Source organism: Thalassophryne amazonica, chromosome 17, assembly GCF_902500255.1.
Source record: "Thalassophryne amazonica chromosome 17, fThaAma1.1, whole genome shotgun sequence".
Lineage (NCBI taxonomy): Eukaryota > Metazoa > Chordata > Actinopteri > Batrachoidiformes > Batrachoididae > Thalassophryne > Thalassophryne amazonica.
Window position 1 is genome coordinate 65,186,368 of NC_047119.1, and position 17,141 is coordinate 65,203,508.

The following is a 17,141-nucleotide window of genomic DNA, read 5'->3' on the forward strand; positions in this document are numbered from 1 at the left end:
GAGAGAGTGGTGAGCGATGTCACAGCATTTGCCATCAAAAAGGGAAATATTTTCAAATGATACCTGCTCAGCAGCTCACAAGACAGAAGTTTTATTTTTGACACAAAGAAAAGACGAGAGGGGGCACAGGCAGTCACCCAGTTGTCATGAAAGATGATCTGACTCTTTCCTGTAATTTGCCCAAACGTCCGAACCATCCAAAAAGTGTTTTGCCACTGCAAACACACGGGACCATGATTCCATTTGATCTGGACTGAAACCACCTCCTTTGGTCAGACCACAGTTTATATGAACTGATCGTAAACTAGTTATAAATTGTGATCTTGGAGCTAGTTCTCAAGTGTGAGCTTGCACAATACTTGCATAAGTATTAACAGCCTTTTCCATCAAGGTCAAAATTGAGCTCTGGTGTTTCCCCCAGCTTAGTTGGAGTCCACATGAGGTAAATTCAGTTGATTGGACATGATGTCAGAGCACAAACCAAGCATGAAGTCATAGGAATTGTCTGTAGACCTCAGAGACAGGATTGTTTCAAGGCACAAATCTGTGGAAGGGTACAGAAACATTTCTGATGCTTTGAAGGTCCCAAATGAGCACAGTGTCCTCCATCATCTATAAATGGAAGACATTCGGTTCCACCAGGACTCTTCCTACAGCTGGCCACCTGTCTAAACTGAGTGATCGGGAGAAGGGTCTTAGGGAGGTGATGAAGAACACAATGGGCACTCTGTCAGAGCTTCAGCATTCCTCTGTGGAGAGAGGAGAATCTTCCAGATAGACAACCTTCTCAGCAACAATCCACCAATGACGTCTGTATGGTAGAGTGGCCAGACGGAAGCCACTCCTTAGTAAAAGGCACATGGCAGCCCGGCTGGAGATTGCCAAAAGACACCTGGAGGACTCAGACCATGAGAAACAAAATTCTCTGGTGTGATGAGACAAAGATTGAACTCTTTGGCGTGAATACCAGTTGTCATGTTTGGAGGAAACCAAGCTCCATCCCTACAGTGAAGCATGGTGGTGGCAGCATCATGCTGTAGGGATATTTTTCAGCTGCTGACACTCCGAAATGATGCAGGCACAGTGAAGGCAGGGGGAGTGCTGAGCTCCTCACACTGGGAAAGGCTGTGGGTCCTGAAGGTCTCAGCCCAAAAGTGCTGAATGATGTGCTGTCCAGCTGTGAGAGATTTTCCAGCACATCTTCAACTTGAGCCTGAGCCAGATGGTTGTTCTTGAGGGGTGGAAAACCTCATGTCTAGTTCCTGTGCCGAAGAAGAAGAACCCAAACACTCATCCTGAGGCACTTCCACACAGTTGTTGAATCATCACTGGAGCCCCTGCAGTTTGTGTACCAGCTCAGCAACGGAGTGGAGGATGCCATCGTCTTCATGTTGCACAGAGCTTACTCTCAGCTGGAGGAGGCAGACAGCACTGAGAGAATCATGTTCTTTGACTTCTTCAGTATGTTCAGCACCAGCCAGCCTGACCTGCTCGGTGATGAGCTTCCTGACATGAAGGTGGAGACTCCACTGGTGGCCTGAATCACCAACTACCTCACAGGCTGCCCACAGTACGTCAGGCTTTAGGACATTATGTCCAAGACCATCAAGAGCAGCATGGGGGCACCACAGGGGACGGTCCTGTCTCCCTGTTCACACTCTACAGCTCAGACTTCAGGTTCTGGTCACAGTCCTGCCACCTGCAGAGGTTTTCAGATGACTCTGCCATTGTGGGCTGCACCAGGAGCAACCAGGAGGCTGAGTACAGGAGCGTTGTGGACAAGTTTGTGGAGTGGTGTGGACTCAACCACCTGCAGCTCAACGTATCTAAGACGAAGGAGCTGGTGGTGGATTTCAGAAGGCTAAAGACCTGTCCGAACCCAGTTACCAATAATGGAATAGAGGTGGACCTTGTGGACTACTACAAGTACCTGGGTGTCCACAGAACATATATATATTTCTGCAGAAATATGTTGCAGATGTTTTATCACTTAGTGGTCTCCAGCCTCTTGTTCTACGCTGTAGTGTGTTAGGTCAGCAGGCTGAAGCCAGCTGACACAAACAACCTCAACAAGCTCATCAGGGGAGCTGGCTCTGTCCTGGGGGTTGTCAGAGAGGAGGATGCTGAGGAAACCGCTTAGCATCCATGACAACACCTATGCCCTCCATGCCACACTGACGTCCTTTCAGAGCACCTTCAGCCAAAGACTGAGGCCACCGAGGTGCACCACAGAATGCCACAGGAGGTCTTTCCTACCTGTGGCAAACAGACTAATTCCTCCCTGTTCTGCAGGATGAATACATTATTCAGAGTTATGTGCAATATTGTCAAACATCTTGGGCAATATATCTTCCAGTCTTTGTATAAATGTGTTGTACTTATTGTGTGTATTAAAAAAAAAAAATTTGATTTTTGTGTTTAATACTAAAATTTTCTGTAATTGTGTATTTAGCTAACCATTCTTTACTGTTTTGTATTGTGGCAAAATAATTTCCTTCAGGATTAATAAAGTTGGTCTTTTTCTTTAGACTTGCCCAACCCCACCCCTGGAGATTGTTGTTGACTTTCAAGTGTATATTGTATTTATTTTGCAAGTCCCACTGAAAACTATTTAAGGTGTATTTGTTTGTGTTGCAGAACTGGCCCCAGTGGAAGGGCTGAAGGTGTGGCCCTACAGAGGCCAGCTGTGGCTGGAATGGAAGCTTCCCAGCATAACTACACCAATAAATGTGACACACTATGTGGTTGAGTGGAAAAGTGACATTGACATAGCCTGGCAGTGGGAAAATCGAGGCACCACAAGAACTGAAATTAAAGGTAAATTTCTGGGAATGTAAGGTGACTTGTTTGATTCAACACTGTGAACAGACACTGCGGGCAGTGTAGGCTTGTCGTATGTACTGACGTTACAGAACTTCTGTTTCATAGTCAGGGTTCTCCCCGACAATAGAATAGCGGCACTGTGCTGCTGTGCTGCCGTCCGTCAGTGCTATCTTGCAATGTAGTAGCGTGAAACTTGATGAGTTTGACTGCATGCAAGCTTATTTTTGCAGGGAAATTTCACATAAACAACTTCAGCTCTTTATTTTATCCCATTTACATCCAAACAACACAAACTTGTTTTGGCTTGGCAGTTCGTGTGAGGTGCTGCTATCGCCAGTCTGTCCAGGGGTGGGGGGGCAGCATGCCTTGACTTGGGAATTCAAACTTTTAAAATTGAAAATTATACAGGGGTAATGTGTTTAAAAAAAAAAAAAAAAAAAAAAATCTGGAATCTCCCACATTTTAAATGGTGTTTCTGTGCATTTTTTTTTCTTTCGAATAGATTTATTGCACATTTGTAACGTATACAATATGCCAATAAAACACAAACAATTTGGGTTAATTTCATTAATCAATAATTCAGCACAGAGCCAGAATAGAAACATTACTGGAAAAGTTTCATTTTTGTCTTAGGACTTCAGGAGACAGGGTCAGATGGGACCTCAAGTGGAAGCGTTGCGCGCCGCTTCGGGTGATTGTTACCAACAGCACCGCTATACTAAATATTTCTGGGGAGAACCCTGATAATGAAAATATTTATTGTTTCTGATGCTGTAACACAAAGATTCTCATTATGAAAAGGCTTTAGTTTTTCAAGACCCCACTATCATGATTTAATTTACCCCCCCCAAATGTCCTATTTAGATGACCTGGAGTATTTTAAGTGCTACAACATATCTGTGTATCCAATTTACTCTGGTTGGATTGGGAAGCCTGTAACTACAGAAGCCTTTCGAGAGCAAGGAGGTAAGGCTGTCACTATGCTCACTGTGCCACCCATATGCTAGACTTGGATTTCTCTAGTGTTATTATGGCCCCAGGTCTTGAATTAACCAGAATTTAAAAAAAAAAAAAAAAAAAAGTGAAAATCCTTAATTTCCACTTTCCACATATTCATTGTTTCTTAGCTGTGTTTAACAGCAACAGGGATGGATAACTATGTGCCACTAATCTTTGGGTTTTCATTCAAATCAATCATGTTGGCAAGTGATTTCACTGAAGATGGACTTTGAGCAATGCAGGTGGGATATATAATACTTCTGGGGTACAGTCTCCTCCTAGTTGGATGTGCCCAGGTGTTCTCCAAAGAGAGGCATCCTAATCAGATAGCCAAACCATCTCTACAGACCAAACTCTGTAGAGGTAACTCCTGTGCATTTGAGATGGAAACTCATTTCATCCACTTCTGTTCTCATTTTTCGGTCACGGGCCAAAGATGAGAGTAGAAATATAATTTGACTATGTAAGTAAAATCTTTCCATCCCTGTTCAGTTCCATCTTCACTTTGACAGTCCACAGCAACATACACATCACTGAGGACACCACTCCAGTATCCTTATTTGTCCCATTCTTTGCTTTTCCTTCACTCATGAACAGAAACTCCATATACTCTAGATACAGCTCTTTCATTAAGGCAGTGAGTTTGTCCCAACCCAGTGACAGTAATCCACTGGGTTTCCACAGAGTGCTGTGACCTGATTGTCATTCATACTGCATCATGCTCAGTTGTAGGGATGGGTATTAATATTTTATCGACATCAATGCCATTATGGATTTTGCATATCAATCCGATTCTTCATCAATTCCCTTATCAATACCTCCTGTGAATTTTCTGTGTACCAAAAAGTCAGATTTACAGGTTTTCTATGTCAACAAGATTTTATTAAGTCCTAAAGTAAATAAATATGAAATTTGTCACTGGATCCTTAATCTCTGGACATAAATAAAATCTGTACGTAGTCACTGGGTCCTTGATCTCTGGGGCAGGTTCATCCAGGAGTCGGCAAGATCGTTTTTATGACATTGTTTTGTTGATTATGGATGTCTTCATGTATTGTAATAAATATTAGAGAGAAAGGCAAGAACTTCTCTCAGAATTTAGAATAGGCCTGAAAGAAGTTTCTTTTGGAAGTATTTTAGACATAGGATCAGCAGGTTAAGTGAATTGGAAACTTTATATTTGTCCAGGTCTCACTTGTAAAAGAAATCTTGATCTCAGTAACACAAACCTGGTTAAATAAAGATTAAATTAAAGTGGAAGGGGAAGTGTTGGCTTTTTAAATACTTGAAAGACACTGGACTCAAGAGGATTTAGTACTGCTATAATTGACTGATGCGGAAGGTGGCAGCAATGCAACAATAACAATGCCTGCTGCCATTTTATGCCACAGAAGAAGAGGGTGCGTTTAGTTTATATCACAGGAGCGCATTTTGAGGTCGAAGCGCATTTCTGCATTCACAGAATGCCTCAAGAAACCACAAAAAACACATAAAAGTGTTTAATTTACTTTAATTTGTTGTTACTCTGGATAAATCTTTGGACTCATTCCCATTGATTGTGCAGTTAAACTTGTTTCCTCAGCGGAGTGTGCGCGAGACACAAACCATGTTTTCGTCACGGCTAGCTCCAGCGTAATGTGACCTGAAGAACCAGTAAGAGAATTGTTAAGCAAAAAGACTGTTGATGTCGATGGATCGAATCATTTCTTATCGATTATTAACAGGAACCGGTTTTCGATACCCATCCCTACTCAGCTGCAACCTTTCCCAGTTAGCAGCAGAGATTACATTCTGAAGGTGCCATAAGAATTCACTTGTCTGCAAAAACAAGAGATGCAGTCCTGGGCCAACAATAATGGACACTTTTGACCCAACAACTGCCTGTAAAAATCACAATCTGTCAGAAGACACAAACCTGGACAAGTTCAACAACCACTGAAAATTTGTTTTGACTTTTCACCTAGAGCAGGGCTCTTTAACTCGTATCAGAAAGGGCTGAGAGGGTGAAGGTTTTCTTTGCAGCCACTGATTCCACCAGCTGATTTCACTGATTAACTGATTCCATCTGCTCAAAGTGATATTAATCAGTGAAATCAGCTGGTGGAATCAGTGGCTGCAAAGAAAACCTGCACCCTCTCAGCCCTTTCTGGAACGAGTTGAAGATCCCTGCTCTAGGTGAAAAGTTAAAACAAATTTTCAGTGGTTGTTGAACTTGGCCAGGTTTGTGTCTTCTAACAGATTTGTGATTTTTACAGGCAGTTGTTGGGTCAAAAGTGTCCATTATAGTTCTTTTTTTCATCGCTTGCTTTGTATTCTTTTCAGTGGAGCTTTCAATGAAAGTATTTTTTATTTTTTACTTTGTGTGTGTGTGTGTGTGTGTGTGCGCGCAGCAGTTGTTTTAGCCCCCAATTTACACGGACGTCTGGCTGAACTTGAACAATATATAATCAGTATTAAGCTTGTAGACTCTCTCAAATATCATAAAACTGTCAATCTCTATAAGGAACTTTTAAAAGAGAATTAATGTTGAATAATCCTTAATGCAGGTTAAAACAGCTGTTATGCTGTTTTAACCTGCGTGTCAGCTGTTAATTGCCACGTAATGAATGTGGAATGTCTCTGTGACATTTGTACAGGCAACATGATGACACAGATATATATATATTTATTAGATTGTTCAGTTATACAACCCCTGGCAATAATTATGGAATCACCGGCCTCGGAGGATGTTCATTCAGTTGTTTAATTTTGTAGAAAAAAAGCAGATCACAGACATGACACAAAACTAAAGTCATTTCAAATGGCAACTTCCTGGCTTTAAAAAACACTATAAGAAATCAGGAAAAATAATTGTGGCAGTCAGTAATGGTTACTTTTTTAGACCAAGCAGAGGGGGAAAAAATATGGACTCACCCAATTCTGAGGAATAAATTATGGAATCACTCTGTAAATTTTCATCCCCAAAACTAACACCTGCATCAAATCAGATCTGCTCCTTAGTCTGCATCTAAAAAGGAGTGATCACACCTTGGACAGTTGTTGCACCAAGTGGACTGACATGAATCATGGCTCCAACATGAGAGATGTCAATTGAAACAAAGGAGAGGATTATCAAACTCTTAAAAGAGGGTAAATCATCACGCAATGTTGCAAAAGATGTTGGTTGTTCACAGTCAGCTGTGTCTAAACTCTGGACCAAATACAGACAACATGGGAAGGTTGTTAAAGGCAAACATCCTGGTAGACCAAGGAAGACATCAAAGCATCAAGACAGAAAACTTAAAGCAATATGTCTCAAAAATCGAAAATGCACAACAAAACAAATGAGGAACGAATGGGAGGAAACTGGAGTCAACATCTGTGACTGAACTGTAAGGAACCGCCTAAAGGAAATGGGATTTACATACAGAAAAGCTAAATGAAAGCCATCATTAACACCTAAACAGAAAAAAAACAATGTTACAATGGGCTAAGGAAAAGCAATCGTGGACTGTGGATGACTGGATGAAAATCATATTCAGTGATGAATCTTGAATCTGCATTGGGCAAGGTGATGATGCTGGAACTTTTGTTTGGTGCCGTTCGAATGAGATTTGTAAAGATGACTACCTGAAGAGAACATGTAAATTTCCACAGCCATTGATGATATGGGGCTGCATGTCAGGTAAAGGCACTGGGGAGATGGTTGTCATTACATCATCAATAAATGCACAAGTTTACGTTGATATTTTGGACACTTTTCTTATCCCATCAATTGAAGGGATGTTTGGGGATGATATCATTTTTCAAGATGATAGTCCGGATCTTAATCCAATTGAAAATCTTTGGTGGAAGTTGAAGAAAATGGTCCATGACAAGGCTCCAACCTGCAAAGCTGATCTGGCAACAGAGAGAAAGTTGGAGCCAGATTGATGAAGAGTACTGTTTGTCACTCATTAAGTCCATGCCTCAGAGACTGCAAGCTGTTATAAAAGCCAAAGGTGGTGCAACAAAATACTAGTGATGTGTTGGGGCGTTCTTTTGTTTTTCATGATTCCATAATTTTTTCCTCAGAATTGAGTGATTCCATAATTTTTCCCTCTGCTTGGTCTAAAAAGTAACCGTTACTGACTGCCACAATTTTTTTTTTCCTGATTTCTTATAGTGTTTCTTAAAGCCAGAAAGTTGCCATTTGAAATTACTTTAGTTTTGTGTCATGTCTGTGATCTGCTTTTTTTCTAAAAATTAAACAACTGAATGAACATCCTCCGAGGCTGGTGATTCCATAATTTTTGCCAGAGGTTGTATACAACACTTAATAGCGTTTTTAACAGGCTGTGTGCATGACTAATTGTCGCAGGTGGAAAAAAAACAACCTTCTCACAGCTGCTGCTTTTACTGTGACTGCATCAAAATGAGCAGTTATCACTTAAAAATGAGTCGTCATAACACAAAATCACACTTATATAAACTTTGGAATTAATTTGTGCCTCAGCTCTTAACGTTAACAGATGCATTCCATTGAAGCGCACGCTGGGACACTTCTAGTGACGACATCACCTGTTGGGAACACATGAGTACTTTGTTTTCGGAAGTCTCCTTAGCTGTTTGCTGCGAATGCCGTATACTTTAAAACCGGTCATAGAAGTGCACAAAGTAATCTCAGTGGATCATTGGATGGTCACTAACAGCCTAAATCTAAATTATGATTTCAGTGCGACGTGTCCTTTAATGTCCAAATAAAAACAAATTACCTATGTACTAGAGCATGTGCAGACCCCCACGCTGGCTGTAGCCTTGACCATTTTGAAATCTGCACTACAAGCATATCTTGATATTTTGTTTTCAACTCCAGTGTGGTGGTGTACAGAGTCTCACTGTGACACTGTCCAAATACTTACCTGACTGTATATAACAAATTTAATTCATGTTATTGGTAAACTGTGTGTCTCAGAACCAAAACCAAACCAAATCTCTTGTATGATGGTGTGTTGTGTGTTTGTGCTGTCCTTGCAGCTCCACTGGAAGGTCCTTCTGTTAGGCTGAATGGTAAAGCAGGTCCCAGTGAGGCAGAACTCGTGTGGAATGAGATTCCTCGGGATAAACAACGGGGCTTCATCACAAACTACACAATATTCTATTCAAGTGGGACTAATCTATACAGTATGTATCAATCATTTTTTGGATTGTTCTCATATTGAATTTATGTGAAATATAGGACAATGCAGGCTGTGATACTTTTTCTCTGCAAATATCCAAAATCGTACAGATACTCGAGTATTTTATTTGTTTTTTAACTGCTTTTAAATTTGTATATTTCTGTATGTGGAATTAATATGGAATTGCCTGATGCTACAAGTCAAGTCTGGGAGCTTGTGCTAGTGCCACACCTCACCACATCCACAACACCACAAAGCTAATAATAGGATTAATAAATGGAATAGTTTTGTGTTGAATGTTTGGTCTATAAAGTAAAAGTCATTGTCGACGTCCATTGGATTCTATGACGTGTCACATATCTTAACCTGTAACATAACTAAACATGGCCCATGGCACAAAGTATTCCTTTTTAAAACCCTATTAACACTTTTTGCCAAAATTAGAGCAAGTTTAACTTTTGATCCCTGTATAAACTGAAATTAACCTTTGTCACCGTTCTTGCTGTTTTTTACCCTATAACTCCAGAACATTCAGTCACAGATAGTCCAAACTGTACCTTTTTGGAATCTTTATGATCAGACAAATAATATGGTATAGTTTTCAATATGATTGGAACATCTTTTAATTTTGCACCCTCTGTAATTCTTCAGTTGACCCCTACCTGGCTGCCTACTGAAAACTAATGTCCAATCTTTTTTTTTTTTCAAAAGAGTAATGTCTAAGGTGTATTTGTGCCGAATTTGGTGCTTCTGTCACCATTTGCAGGATTCCTCTGTAAATATTCTGTTAGCAGCATGTTTAAAAGCTAAAGGCACGCAGCCAGAGCTAAGGCTGGTGTTCATTAGCAACAAAATAATAGGTCCCACTGAATCAAAAACTTCTCTGAGGAGATGAGGAGGAATGATGTCTAAAGAACAATTTCTAAGGCACAGATGATAGACTACGTCAGAAACTTTGGAAAAGGACAAAGGTTTGAACTGATCAAGGGCAGCAGAGTACAGAAAAAGATCAGTCTGTGGTGGGCCTAACGCCTAAATAAGCTGGTCTATGGGCAGACACTTTTGTGATTGGAAAAAAAAAACAATTGTTACAAAGTGTAGGCGTTGACACGAGGGGAGACATCACTGGGATTAATAAGAGAGTTTAATGCTGCGTTCACACCGGACGCCACAAATTCGCATCCCTGGCCTGATGATGGACGTGCCACCATCGCCCGGTGTGTCGCTCTGCTTGAGCCGTGTTCACACCGGATGCCACAAATTCATCATTTGCTTCAGGAGCTGCGTCTGGATGATGGCTGCTTTCAGCGGTACTTCCGCCTCTCCAGGACCAGGAGTTTGAGGACCTCCTGTCCAATTCGCGAGTGTACATGTGAACAAAGAAAAAAACTGGCTACTGCTGCAGTTCATTGCGCTCCCCTCAAACTCTGTCATAATTGTGTTAAATAAAGGACAAAAGGGACATAATCCTGCTCACAGGCTGATTGCCAGAGACAGGACATGTCCATATCAAGTATAACTGCAGACATCTCCATGTCACTACATATCCAGTCCCTGATTGGTCATCGCGGCAAGTTCAGATTTTTCAGCCTGGGGAAGAGAGCTACATGATGCAACGCAATCTCACACCGCAAACACGCCAATCACTCAAAATCGCTTTATTTGCGTTGCTTTATTCGCATCCATTGCATCACATTGAACAGGACCTATGGGGTATTGTCAAGAGGAAGATTAGAGACACCAGATCCAGCAATCCAGATGACCTGAAGGTTGCTATCAAAGCATTCTCAACTTCAGAACACCTCAGCAGTGCCACAGGCTGATCGCTTCCATTCCACACTGATGCAGAAATTCATTAAAAAGGACACCCAACCAAATACTGAGTGCATAAATTACCATACTTTTCAGAAGTTAGACATTTCTGTATTTATAGATATAGATGTATTTTAACTAATCTGCTGGAATATTCTAATATTTTGATATACACATTTTATACATATACATTTTCTATTATTTTGAACTGTAGGCTGTAATGATCAAAATTAAAATAAAAAGATGAACATTTTAGTTTCTGTGTACTGAAACATGAATATGCAAAATATATGCCTCTGAAATACATGACAAAAAATATTGAACTTTAGCACAATATTCACATTTTTTGAGATGCACCTGTATAGCCGAACCCCTCCCCCCACATAAAATTCTGTGAGCAAGTGAAAGTGACAAGTTGTTGTATTGTCAGTGGATTTGATCATCAGAAGTATATCTGTGTGCAGTGAATGTGGTCAACTTGTAGAGCTTATTTGCATTTCACTGAATGAAACTGTGTTCTGCACAACATTGGTTTTAGAGTGGTTCTCATTAATTCCAGGTTTATGTCACTGCTTTGAAATTTCTTGTATCCTGTCATCATAATAATAATAATCAATTTTTTTATATAGCGCCAAATCACAACAAACAGTTGCCCCAAGGCGCTTTATATTGTAAGGCAAGGCCATACAATAATTATGTAAAACCCCAACGGTCAAAACGACCCCCTGTGAGCAAGCACTTGGCTACAGTGGGAAGGAAAAACTCCCTTTTAACAGGAAGAAACCTCCAGCAGAACCAGGCTCAGGGAGGGGCAGTCTTCTGCTGGGACTGGTTGGGGCTGAGGGAGAGAACCAGGAAAAAGACATGCTGTGGAGGGGAGCAGAGATCGATCACTAATGATTAAATGCAGAGTGGTGCATACAGAGCAAAAAGAGAAAGAAACAGTGCATCATGGGAACCCCCCAGCAGTTTACGTCTATAGCAGCATAACTAAGGGATGGTTCAGGGTCACCTGATCCAGCCCTAACTATAAGCTTTAGCAAAAAGGAAAGTTTTAAGCCTAATCTTAAAAGTAGAGAGGGTGTCTGTCTCCCTGATCTGAATTGGGAGCTGGTTCCACAGGAGAGGAGCCTGAAAGCTGAAGGCTCTGCCTCCCATTCTACTCTTACAAACCCTAGGAACTACAAGTAAGCCTGCAGTCTGAGAGCGAAGCGCTCTATTGGGGTGATATGGTACTACGAGGTCCCCAAGATAAGATGGGACCTGATTATTCAAAACCTTATAAGTAAGAAGAAGAATTTTAAATTCTATTCTAGAATTAACAGGAAGCCAATGAAGAGAGGCCAATATGGGTGAGATATGCTCTCTCCTTCCAGTCCCCGTCAGTACTCTAGCTGCAGCATTTTGAATTAACTGAAGGCTTTTTAGGGAACTTTTAGGACAACCTGATAATAATGAATTACAATAGTCCAGCCTAGAGGAAATAAATGCATGAATTAGTTTTTCAGCATCACTCTGAGACAAGACCTTTCTAATTTTAGAGATATTGCGTAAATGCAAAAAAGCAGTCCTACATATTTGTTTAATATGCGCTTTGAATTACATATCCTGATCAAAAATGACTCCAAGATTTCTCACAGTATTACTAGAGGTCAGGGTAATGCCATCCAGAGTAAGGATCTGGTTAGACACCATGTTTCTAAGATTTGTGGGGCCAAGTACAATAACTTCAGTTTTATCTGAGTTTAAAAGCAGGAAATTAGAGGTCATCCATGTCTTGATGTCTGTAAGACAATCCTGCAGTTTAGCTAATTGGTGTGTGTCCTCTGGCTTCATGGATAGATAAAGCTGGGTATCATCTGCGTAACAATGAAAATTTAAGCAATACCGTCTAATAATACTGCCTAAGGGAAGCATATATAAAGTGAATAAAATTGGTCCTAGCACAGAACCTTGTGGAACTCCATAATTAACTTTAGTCTGTGAAGAAGATTCCCCATTTACATGAACAAATTGTAATCTATTAGACAAATATGATTCAAACCACCGCAGCGCAGTGCCTTTAATACCTATGGCATGCTCTAATCTCTGTAATAAAATTTTATGGTCAACAGTATCAAAAGCAGCACTGAGGTCTAACAGAACAAGCACAGAGATGAGTCCACTGTCCGAGGCCATAAGAAGATCATTTGTAACCTTCACTAATGCTGTTTCTGTACTATGATGAATTCTAAAACCTGACTGAAACTCTTCAAATAGACCATTCCTCTGCAGATGATCAGTTAGCTGTTTTACAACTACCCTTTCAAGAATTTTTGAGAGAAAAGGAAGGTTGGAGATTGGCCTATAATTAGCTAAGATAGCTGGGTCAAGTGATGGCTTTTTAAGTAATGGTTTAATTACTGCCACCTTAAAAGCCTGTGGTACATAGCCAACTAACAAAGATAGATTGATCATATTTAAGATCGAAGCATTAAATAATGGTAGGGCTTCCTTGAGCAGCCTGGTAGGAATGGGGTCTAATAAACATGTTGATGGTTTGGATGAAGTAACTAATGAAAATAACTCAGACAGAACAATCGGAGAGAAAGAGTCTAACCAAATACCGGCATCACTGAAAGCAGCCAAAGATAACGATACGTCTTTGGGATGGTTATGAGTAATTTTTTCTCTAATAGTTAAAATTTTGTTAGCAAAGAAAGTCATGAAGTCATTACTAGTTAAAGTTAATGGAATACTCAGCTCAATAGAGCTCTGACTCTTTGTCAGCCTGGCTACAGTGCTGAAAAGAAACCTGGGGTTGTTCTTATTTTCTTCAATTAGTGATGAGTAGAAAGATGTCCTAGCTTTACGGAGGGCTTTTTTATAGAGCAACAGACTCTTTTTCCAGGCTAAGTGAAGATCTTCTAAATTAGTGAGACGCCATTTCCTCTCCAACTTACGGGTTATCTGCTTTAAGCTACGAGTTTGTGAGTTATACCACGGAGTCAGACACTTCTGATTTAAAGCTCTCTTTTTCAGAGGAGCTACAGCATCCAAAGTTGTCTTCAATGAGGATGTAAAACTATTGACGAGATACTCTATCTCCCTTACAGAGTTTAGGTAGCTACTCTGCACTGTATTCTTATATGGCATCACAACATATCATCACAACATCGCATTCAGTTTGTGTAACATGTGCGACTTCTATTATTGCTGCTGTTATTTAGAGAGAGAGACATTTCTCAGCTGTGGTGGTCATAGATGTAGAATAGCTGTGGTTGTATTCTGTATTTCTTCACTTGGCCAGTTAGCGTTGCTGCACTGACACAGTGGTGGGCACAGTTCCGCTAACGGCTAATTATCGAAGATAATGTTTTCATTATCGGATTAGCTTTTCAGATAACTTTGAAAACATCATCGGGCCAATTATCTTCCTATAAGTTTTGGTCCGATTAATTTTTAGATTGCTAACATTTTTGCATGTGTAGTTTTTTTGTAGTAGATGCGCAGTTCTATCCTCTACAAACAGAGAACAGCTGGTTCTAGAAGAAACTCCTCTATCTTCTGCAAGCAAAGGAGAACTGATCATAGAAAAAAAAAAACTAATTTCTTTTGACCCCATACTAATATGCTGGCAACAGCACCCAAGTCAACCAGAGGCATACAGTTTTAACTTATGGTTAGGGTTAGGGTTAGAATTTTAACCAAACTAATTTCAGACAAGTTATTTAAATTAATGTCACGTCTGAAGTTTTATAAAGTGAAAATATCAGCTATATGTTTTAGTTTTAAAGTAATGCACTTTCGAAGGGTTTATTATGGACATGGTGTGTGCGCAGTGCATTATGGGTAAAGGTTCACGACAGGAGAAATGCATTTGAGACGCTCTGATCAGGCTCCACACGGACAACAGCATTAAACTCTTTGTACAGTGACGAAAATAAGTTTTTGAACACCCTGCAATTTTGCAAGTTCTCCCACTTAGAAATCATGGAGGGGTCTGAAATTTTCATCTTGGGTGCATGTCCACTGTGAGAGACATAATGTAAAAAAATAAAATAAAATAAAAAATCCGGAAATCACAATGTATGTTTTTTTTTTTTATAATTTATTTGTATGTTACTGCTGCAAATAAGTATTTCAACACCTGTGAAAATCAATGTTAATATTTGGTACAGTAGCCTTTGTTTGCAATTACAGAAGTCAAACGTTTCCTGTAGTTTTTCACCAGGTTTGCAGACACTGCAGCAGGGATTTTGGCCCATTCCTCCATACAGATCTTCTCTAGATCAGCCAGGTTACTGGGCTGTCACTGAGAAACACAGAGTTTGAGCTCCCTCCAAAGATTTTCTATTGGGTTTAGGTCTGGAGACTGGCTAGGCCACTCCAGAACCTTGATATGCTTCTTACGGAGCCCCTCCTTGGTTATCCTGGCTGTGTGCTTCGGGTCATTGTCATGTTGGTAGACCCATCCACGACCCATCTTCAATGCTCTAACTGAGGGAAGGCGGTTGTTCCCCAAAATCTTGCAATACATGACTCCGGTCATCCTCTCCTTAATACAGTGCAGTCGTCCTGTCCCATGTGCAGAAAAACACCCCCAAAGCATGATGCTTCCACCCCCATGCTTCACAGTAGGGATGGTGTTTTTGGGATGGTACTCAGCATTCTTCTTCCTCCAAACACGGCGAGTGGAATTAAGACCAAAAAGTTCTATTATGGTCTCATCTGACCTCATAACTTTCTCCCATGACTCCTCTGGATCATCCAAATAGTCATGGGCAACCTTAAGACGGGCCTGGACGTGTGCTGATTTAAGCAGGGGAACCTTCCGTGCCATGCATGAGTTTAACCCATGACGTCTTGGTGTATTACCCACAGTAACCTTGGAAACAGTGGTGCCAGCTCTCTTCAGGTCATTGACCAGCTCCTCCCGTGCAGTTCTGGGCTGATTCCTCACCTTTCTTAAGCCCTGTTTACACATAGACGGTAAGAGCTCCCGGAAGCATCCCGGAAGAGTTTTTGGCCGTCTTAAGGATCACACACCGTTGTTAACGCCGGCACTAGGGGGCGTGGCTTAGTTCCGGCTTTACCGGGAATCATCGAAAAAATTATTCAACATGTCGAATAATTCCGGGAGTGATCCCGGAGAATTCGCGTGACGACGGAGACAACGCGAACAACGGTGTTTGATACTTTTTAATCGCCGTTTCATCCTGCCACTTCCTGTAGTGCTGCAGTTTACACCGCCGTAATTGGCGGCCGGCGTTGTATCCCTAATCAATGGTGTGTAAAACAGCGATAGAGCCCACATCGGCGTCCTCAAGGGCGTTTTAACCGGCGACAGATGCAGACAAAACGGCGGCGCTAGCGGACAGTACGCCGTTTTAAATGCCACCTCCCGGTTAATAACGGCGTTCCAAACGGCCGATAGGCGACGGTCAATATAAAAATGCTAGCGTGCTGCATGCAGGCCTCTCACTCGCGGCCAGCTCCAGATATTTTTTGCAGAGAAGCTCCAGTATGCCTCCTAACATGAAATTGGCAGCGGCAAGGTCTTACCAAGAGGTCTGGTTCAGAAGCAGAGGGTAGCCCTGTGGTGGAGACGGAGCAACACTTTGAAGAGGGGAAAAGGAAAGCGAAGAAAAGGCTGAGTATGATCTCCCTCCCCCTGCAGTGACAGAGGCATGTATTCCTGCTGCTTCAGCCTATTATACTCTGGGGGTGGTGCCTATATGCAAAAGTTCCTGGAGTAAAGAAGGATTTGCCTGGATAAATCCAGCGGTACACAGGGCATTATCGGCGGCAGCAGAACACCGCCGTTCTCACGCGAGTCTTAACCTGCGATTGTAAAGGATAGAACTGGGTATTAACCCCCGTTGCCTGACGTGTGCCGGATGCTACGGCGTCAAAACGCCGCTTTATTTGGCGGATTTAGCGGCGTTTTATCCGTGTATTTGCGGCTAGTACGGTGGTCAAAACGCCGGCGAAATGCTCTGCCCTGTTCCACAGCGAAAACAGCCGGAACTACCGTGAACTTCGGTCTACGTACTACCCGCCGACAAAACCGTCTGTGTAAACCATGCTTTAGGATCATTGATACGCCACGAGGTGGGATCTTGCATGGAGCCCCAGTACGAGGGAGATTAACAGTCATGTTTAGCTTCTTCCATTTTCTAATAATTGCTCCAACAGTTGATCTTTTTTCACCAAGCTGCTTGGCAATTGCCCCATAGCCCTTTCCAGCCTTGTGGAGGTCTACAATTTTGTCTCTGGTGTCTTTGGACAGCTCTTTGGTCTTAGCCATGTTAGTAGTTGGAGTCTTACTGATTGTGTGGGGTTGACAGGTGTCTTTCTGCAGCCAACGACCTCAAATAGGTGCTTCTA

The 17,141-nt window shown here is 41.5% G+C and overlaps 1 protein-coding gene across 2 annotated transcripts in view; it reads left to right on the forward strand.

Annotated features, from left to right (window-relative positions):
- The window catches only part of il6st (interleukin 6 signal transducer), an 80,401-nt gene that overhangs the window by 53,876 nt on the left and 9,384 nt on the right, over positions 1-17,141 (forward strand). For both annotated transcript variants that reach the window (XM_034191504.1, XM_034191505.1), the window contains 3 exons: positions 2,638-2,817; positions 3,688-3,789; positions 8,818-8,964. In XM_034191504.1, the coding sequence (XP_034047395.1) occupies positions 2,638-2,817; positions 3,688-3,789; positions 8,818-8,964 (429 nt within the window). The remainder of the gene's footprint in view (positions 1-2,637; positions 2,818-3,687; positions 3,790-8,817; positions 8,965-17,141) is intronic.